General features: G+C 35.5%; 1 protein-coding gene across 1 annotated transcript; it reads left to right on the plus strand.

Moving 5' to 3' along the window:
• The first annotated feature begins 361 nt into the window (after window positions 1-361).
• LOC136210985 (auxin response factor 9-like) lies at window positions 362-7,372 on the plus strand. The gene is made up of 14 exons (XM_066002473.1): window positions 362-633; window positions 735-850; window positions 1,033-1,128; window positions 2,363-2,419; window positions 2,514-2,669; window positions 2,754-2,838; window positions 2,995-3,085; window positions 3,157-3,321; window positions 3,408-3,521; window positions 3,619-3,691; window positions 3,831-3,984; window positions 4,483-5,075; window positions 5,439-5,626; window positions 7,078-7,372. The coding sequence occupies exons 1-14, from the start codon at window positions 579-581 to the stop codon at window positions 7,205-7,207; spliced, it is 2,073 nt and encodes a 690-aa protein (XP_065858545.1). The 5' UTR covers window positions 362-578; the 3' UTR covers window positions 7,208-7,372.
• Window positions 7,373-8,192: the final 820 nt, after the last annotated feature.

Below are 8,192 nucleotides of genomic sequence, written 5' to 3' on the forward strand. Positions count from 1 at the left end.
GTTTGATCGAAAAATCGATTCACTGCAAAAAAAAAAAAAAAAAAAAAAAAAAAAAAAAACACTCAAAAAGTACAAACTCTTCTTTGCAAACTTTTAAACAACAAGTGCTGTTTTTATATTTATACAAATTAGAATATTAATCAATTAAAATTCCAACTCAATTTTATTATTATTATTCAATTACTTTCAGAATCCGTTAGTTGTGCTGTTATTTTTGCTGTTACCCGTTTATAGTTACATTTTTTTAATTTTTAATAACTTTCCCGTTTTTTTTTTTTTTTTTGTGTTTTTAATATTTTGCTTTAATTAAACATTTTATATCTACCTTCAAAACACTTTTTTTCCCCCAATTTTTAAATATATGCGTTTTCTTTAATCAAGTGAGTGACAGTTTCTGCAATTTTTTAACGGTTTGTTTATAATAATTGTTGGAAGTTATTGAGATTTAATATTGAATTTAAAGCATATAATGACGGATAAAAAGATCCATGTTGCTTCATCTTCCTCGCAAATAAATTCTACCTTTGTTCTTGTTTCCCATTTTGTTGGTGACTAATTTCGAAATTTTTGATTACAAAATGATGGCGGCAAATCGCGGCGGTTCGTTTTCTCCGACTCAGACTAATACTGAAGGTAAATCACTTCCACTCTTTCAATTTTCTAGACTTCGAATTTTTATTTTCTGTTTGTTTCTCGGGAAAATTCTGTTTAATTTTCCGTTTCTGGATTTTCAGTTTGTGGTGAATATGATCTGTATACTGAGCTATGGAAGGCTTGTGCTGGCCCTCTTGTGGATGTTCCTCGAGATGGTGAAAGAGTGTTTTATTTCCCTCAAGGGCATATGGAACAGGCAAGATTTTAATTTTTTTTTTTAGTTGAAATTTGAGGGTTTATGTATAGATTTTTAGGGAAAGTGGAATTGGTCTATTGGGTCTGAAGAATATGAATCTGGGTGTGGTTTCTATTAATGGATTTGTTATGAATTCGGGTGAGATTTTGAAATTTTTGCTATTTTTGGATGGTGTATTGTAGTTGGAGGCATCAACGAATCAGGGGCTGAATCAAAGAGCTCCTCTGTTTAAATTGCAATCCAAGATCCTCTGTCGTGTTATTAGCATTCAGCTGCTGGTACTTAATTCTCTAATCTCAATTTTTCGGTTAGTTTTGTGTTCTTAGATTGTTGTTTGATGGTGTGAAAATTGAACTGTGAGAGCTTGATTCAGTTGTTCTGGGTTTGTTTGATTGATCTATCTGTGTGTCTGTTTGGTAGCTCCTTTTTACTTTTTCAGTCAAAACGGTAAAATAGAAGTGTTTGGTTAGTATTGAGAAACATATTCTTATAGCTATTTCGGAAGAAAATCAACTAACTTCTACCCGCAAATAGTAAACAATAGATACAAATAGGTGAACGAAACAGGTGCTATGTAAATGAAATTTTGGTAATAGGATGAGTGACCAAGCTTTATTGTTTGAGTTAATAGGTTGTTTTCGATATGTTAATGTATATCTAGAATCCTATTTAGTTAGATTAAGAATTGAAAACTTTCTCTATTTATTTGCGCTTAGGGTTTTGGAGTTTGTGCTATGTGTGAGCTTTAAGTGGTATCAGAGCCTAGTTTTAGTGTATCGATTATGTTGGTAGAATGATGATTCGGTCGACAGATGCCATAGTTTCGTCTATGCAGTTTGATATTGAGAAATTAGGTCAACGACAACCACAGACCGATCCAGGTGGGGTCAGGCGGGGACTGGAGCACCTACTGGTTGCTGGACAACTCTTGTAGACATTTGTATGGAGCATTAGTTTTTTAAGGGTAAAGGAACCCGAAAAATTTCAATTGAACACCCATAGGTATTGAAGTACCTTCTATCTATGAATCCTGACCCGTTACTGATGACAACACAAGATATGTGCCATTCTCACCGGAAAGGAAAAGTTATTAATTCTACAAAGTTCCAGAAAATCCGAGAGAAGTTGTCTTCAATAAAATTCTCGACAAGGTGGAGATCGTTAATGTATGTTTAGAATCCTATTTAGTTTGGTTTTCTTAATTAGATATCTATATGTTCCATATCATTATATATGATATAAATGCAGGAAAGATAATAATTGTGTCAATCATGTCGTGCCAATTGGGTCGTCTCTATAGATTGTATTATCGTTTCAAAAATTGCCACCCCTACGATTATATAAGTAAGTGTTTGTTGATTTATTTGCCCTGGGAGTTTTGAAGCTTGTGCTCTTGGGGTAGATATGTGTGAGCTTTAAGTGTAATCAGGTCTTTTCTTCTTGTGATAGCATCTCTCATTTTCTGTTTCACATACGATCTAATTCCTAACATGATATGCTCTATTTCTGTAGGCGGAGCAAGACACAGATGAGGTTTATGCACAGATTACTTTGCTGCCAGAAGCAGATGTAAGAACCAAATTTCTTTCTACTTTGAACATGTATTATTCCGGTGACGAACTTTGATGATTATCCGACTTCAACTTCGCCTGAAAAACTGTAGCAAACTGAGCCTACCAGTCCTGATCCATGCCCATTGAAGCCATCTAGACGTCCTCCAGTTCATTCATTCTCCAAGGTTTTAACTGCTTCCGATACAAGCACTCATGGTGGATTCTCTGTTCTTCGTAAACATGCTACCGAATGCCTTCCACTGCTGGTACTGTATTCGTTTTAGGCTAATTACAGTTTATCCTTTTGATCTCAAGATGATCACTAATTACGTTCTTCACATTTTCTGCAGGACATGACCCAGCAAACACCAACGCAGGAACTCGTTGCCAAGGATCTTCATGGCTATGAATGGCGGTTCAAGCATATATTCAGAGGTAAATGATTGTATTTGTATGACTTGTTTTCCTTGTGCTGATACGATTTTTAGTACCCTATTGCGGGTTATTTCTCGTAGTTTTTTGTTTTAGGCTTTTAGTTTTCTACTTGCAAAGTCGTCGGTCTTGATTTTCCGATCTGTATCGAATCAACAGGGCAGCCTCGGAGGCACTTGCTTACAACGGGGTGGAGTACATTTGTTACTTCCAAGAGATTGGTTGCTGGAGACTCATTTGTTTTCCTTAGGTATGTCTTTTATCTATGTTCTAGTGTATGATAAGAGAATGAAGTTCTTAATCATTTGAATCCATATTCAGGGACGAGAGCAGCGAGTTGCGTGTTGGAGTGAGACGGCTTGCGCGTCAACAAAGCAGCATGCCACCATCTGTAATTTCGAGTCAGAGCATGCATCTCGGAGTGCTAGCAACAGCATCTCATGCTGTGGCAACTCGTACTCTTTTCGTGGTCTATTACAAGCCAAGGTTAAACTTCTCGTCTTTCTTCGAATCGAGTTGTTAAAAATTCATCTGCTGAAATCACATACTGATTCTGTTGTTCGATTTATCAGGACAAGTCAATTCATCATCAGCTTGAACAAGTATTTAGAGGCAATGGATAACAAGCTCGCAGTTGGAATGCGATTCAAGATGCGGTTTGAAGGCGAAGATTCGCCGGAGAGGAGGTGGGATAAAGGACTTGCGAGGCTTTTCACATCTAACAGTCAATGATGAATGAGTCAAGAATTTTATGATTATCGTGTTTGTTTGTTGATTGATCAGGTTTTCAGGTACAATTGTTGGGGTTGGAGATTTTTCTCCTCACTGGAAAGATTCGGAGTGGCGTCAATTGAAAGTAAGCATGATTTTACAAAGATAATCCGCTTGTCACTACCCGTTTGACACCTTATCATTTTTGTTTCATTTATATCATGTATAATCCTATAGAATATATAGATCGCATGACACGATTATGACACGATAACTCGTTTCAGGTTCAATGGGACGAGCTCGCATCTATTCCAAGGCCTGACAAGGTTTCTCCATGGGAAATAGAACCGTTTGTGGCATCAACACCGTCGAACATAACTCAAGTAGTTGCAGCGAAAAACAAAAGGCCCCGGACGGCTATTGAAATTCCCGCTCTTGGTAAGAAGATAGTTTTTTCTTGTTTGCATATGAGTTAGTGTTAGATATCATACATTGCTTAATTAGAAAGCTATACGACTCCGTATGTATGTGACATAATCCTTCACTGTGAGCTACCTTTTGGAGTAAGTTAGACATTTCTTTACCTGGTACGAGAGCCTTGTAACTCTGGTTCACATATTCTTCCCCCGGAGTAAGGTCTGTAGTAAGAACTGGAGTGAACATAACTCTGATTTGCATGATCCAGCCCCCGGAGGAGTAAGGTCCGGTGTAATACCCAAAGTTTAGCAGAACAGAACTCTAATTCGCGTGATTAATGAGGTCCGGAGTGAAGCAAAACACTCATTGCGAATTCACAAACTTGAATTCTACTCTCGGAATACGACCCGGGTGAAGCAAAATGTGTATACTTCATCTCAAATTTTGCATGTTTTGTTGGATTATCGAACGGAGTATTTGTTTTGACTTCATTCTGATGAGTTTTTTTACTTTCTGTAGATTTATCTTCAACTGCATCGACCCCGTGGCATTCTCAGCTGACTAAGTCTCACGATTTAACACAAATGACTGGTTCTGCTGAAGGAAAAAGGAACGAGAATTACAATATCAGATGGCATTACAAGCTGACCGATACGAATACACATACCAACTCAATCCCGAAAACTCCGACTGAGGGGGGTTGGCTATCGGCTTCTCATGTCAATGTTTCTCACCACATGTTTCCGGATGTAACAGAGGATACAAAGAGTATCTCTAACTGGTCTATTGTCTCCGGCTACTCAACTCCCCAGTTGTCGAAATTGAAGAACGAGCCTGCCGTCGACTTGGTCGAGAAAGGTAGGAAATCGGAGGCGGCCACTAGTTATAGATTGTTTGGTATTGAGCTCATGAATAATACAGTTGCTAGTTCACTTCCGATGGAAAAGGCTTCCAGTGCCACCATTGAAGGACCTATTCTAAGCACCCTTTCGGCAGCTGATTCCGACCAAAAATCTGATGTGACGAAAGAAAAGAAAACGGAACAGTCACAAGCGTCGCCAAAAGATGTTCAAAGCAGACAAAGTTCTACTTCACCTAGAAGTCGAATCAAGGTATTGAAACAAACATTTTCTAATAGGGAAATAAACATTTACAGTTGTAAGCATGATCTATAATTTTTACACATTGAGCCCTCAGTGAAGGACTCAACGAGTATGAAAATTAAAGATCGAGAGCTTAATTCTTAAAATCGTGAAAATTCGGGAACTTAAGACCAGACGCTTAATTTTAGAACCGTGAAAAATCAATGACTTAATCTGGAAAAACAAATGATTAATGGTTTAATCCTAAAAACCGTAGAAATTCAAAAGCTTAATCATATATACTTGGCCTTTCTAATAATGTAACAAGTTCCTTCCAAAGATTTTACACTGAAACAAGATTCTGAAAATGAAGTTTTTTCGCATTTGCAACAGGTTAAGATGCAAGGCGTTGCTGTTGGTCGTGCAATTGACTTGAGTATGATAAAAGGGTACGAGCAGCTTTTAGAAGATCTGGAGGAGATGTTTGACATTAAGGGACAGCTTCATGTTCGGGATAAATGGGAAATTGTCTATACCGACGACGAAGGCGATATGATGCTCGTTGGTGATGATCCTTGGCCGTGAGTACTCTGCATCTTAATCATCGTAATTTGTTGAATTGAAAGGATCAAAGCACCCCAAGACTCCTGAACATTGTTGTTTTTGTACATTGAGTTCTCGATCAATTAGGAACCGATATATCGAGCTCTTGAGCCTTTGACAAAATTGAGTTGTCAAAGGATTCAGCATATGATCAAGGACACAATGTGGAAAAACAGTAAAGTTCAAGCACCTTAGGATGTTTCATTTCTTTATTGTAAATAACACCCATGGTTCCTCAATTTTGGTCTTACTTTTTGTTTATGGTCCCTAAACTTCAAAACCGGAGATAAAAGTTCTTAAAGTTTGGCTTTACTAACATAAAAGTTCATTATGAAAGTAAATGACGTCAAAATGACTGATAACAATTTCAAAATAGAATGACCAAGAATTAAAGTTGTTTAGAACCATATTTCCCATAGAATACTTTGGTTAGACTTTTGATCAGACTTTTGTATGGTTAAGTTGACTTTGTTAATAAAAATTTAGAAGCATTAGTATATCCTTATATATTTTTAACCTCATCATTAATTGAGATAATAAAATTACATGTGATCTGCGACACAAAAATATTAACCCGATTGGATTCACATGATTATCATGACACCAAATTTTTTTGAATTGAGTTAGAGTTGACTCATTTGACACCACTATTGTTCGAATCTTACGATTCACGATTCGAATGATACGATTCGATTTGATTAAGCTTGATTTCGAGTTGAATCTAAATTGTAATAGAATCTTACGAATTGGTTAAGCTCTATTTTGTGTTGGATCTTCGTAACTGTTAATCAAAAACTTCAACAACACTAACTGCTAAATCCACTATCCTCTAGTCCGATTGTTATTTATCAAGTTATCAACTCAAACTAGTTTAATTCCATCATCGGTTTTGATCACATGGACCCTAATGATCATGTGGTATTTGGATCTAACGGTGAATGACCAAATTTGATCATTAAGGTGCATGTGAATATTCCTGATTCCATCATTATCATGTTGAAAACAAGGCAAAAAATAGAGTCAGAAGCTCAAACTCTCCATTTCCACTAAAATTATACAGAGTCTGATTTGTGAATTAGTTTTATATTGCCTTAGATTTGAATTGTAAGTACTTGATCGATTGATATGATTTGTTTTCTGACATTACAATTGCATAGACTAATATTTGATAATATTTTGAGTTCAATATGGTAAATATTTTATTTTTTTATAATATTATGAATTTGAACTGAATCTTACAATCCTATTCACGAGTCACGACTCACAAAATGTGGATTTCGATTCACGAGTCGAATCTTGATTTGACAACTATGTTTGACACTAACTCGATAATTGACACAACACAAACACGATCTACTTACATGAATTGTCACGCCTATCATCCATATGTCCGTGTCATGCTTATTACTTAATTATGCAATGCTTTCAGGGAATTCTGTAACATGGTGAAAAGAATTTTCATATGCACAAGCCAAGATGTGAAGAAGATGAGTCCTGGAAGTAAACTTCCTTTTGAAGGAGATGGAACTGGGATAAGTTTAGAATCAGTTGATAACTGAAACATAGGGCAATACTTTTTTTTTACTAGTTGTTTTGGATTTTGAAGGATTTTTTTTTTTTTTGAGCTAACTACTAAAAGTTAGGATCGTCAAAAAGGGTTTGTCGTGTCATAATTTTATTATGTGACTTTTATATTCTACAGAATTATATATGATATTGTGTCAGACAGATTGTTTCTGTAAATTATGTTACCGTAACTCATGTCGGAAATTGACAGATAGTCTAGGTTTCTTTAGGAGTAGGGGGACCTAAACTGTAGAGTTTTAGCATGTAAAGTTCTTTTAGTGTTTGCTGTTTGTTTTTTCTATGTTTTTTTATTTTGTCGCGATAATACTATTTGGAGTTTAATTACGGTTAGAACTCAATTTTTTTTCTCATAAATTTAGTCAGTGCCAGTCAACTGAGCTGCAATTTGTAAATTGCTAGTTGTAAGGTTGGTTATATATTTTTCTCTGTAAATATTTATTTGCTTTGTTAATGTAATTTTTGGTTTTAATAGTGAAAATTCCATGAAAGAAGTTTTAATGTGTATATATATTTGTTGCTTACTATATAAAGGGTGTTTAGTTGCTCAGTTTTCACATCTTGTTTGTCTTTTCATTTTGAAAATGAGAGTTTTAGGTGTTTGGTTAGAGATATTCTATTTGCATTTTGTAGCTGAAAAGTAGTTTTCTTTCTTATAAAAATAGAAAATCTCTGCTTTTTGGAAAAACATAGTTTTCAAACAGCAAACCGTAACAATAAACAACAACAGCAAACAGTAGGTAAGCTAAACGTGCCCTAAGTATCCAACTATATTGCGAAGGATATTAAATTGCAGAATTAAAAAAAGGGTTAATTATATATAGATGTCTTGTGTTTCGAAAATTTGTAGATGAGTACTTGTGGTATTTTTTTTTATAAATGTAATCCTATGGTTTGCAAAATTTTGCAAATACAATCTTGTAGTTTGCAAAATTTTATATTTGGGTTCACCTTGTCACA

Source organism: Euphorbia lathyris, chromosome 1 (genome assembly GCF_963576675.1).
Source record: "Euphorbia lathyris chromosome 1, ddEupLath1.1, whole genome shotgun sequence".
NCBI classification, from domain to species: domain Eukaryota; kingdom Viridiplantae; phylum Streptophyta; class Magnoliopsida; order Malpighiales; family Euphorbiaceae; genus Euphorbia; species Euphorbia lathyris.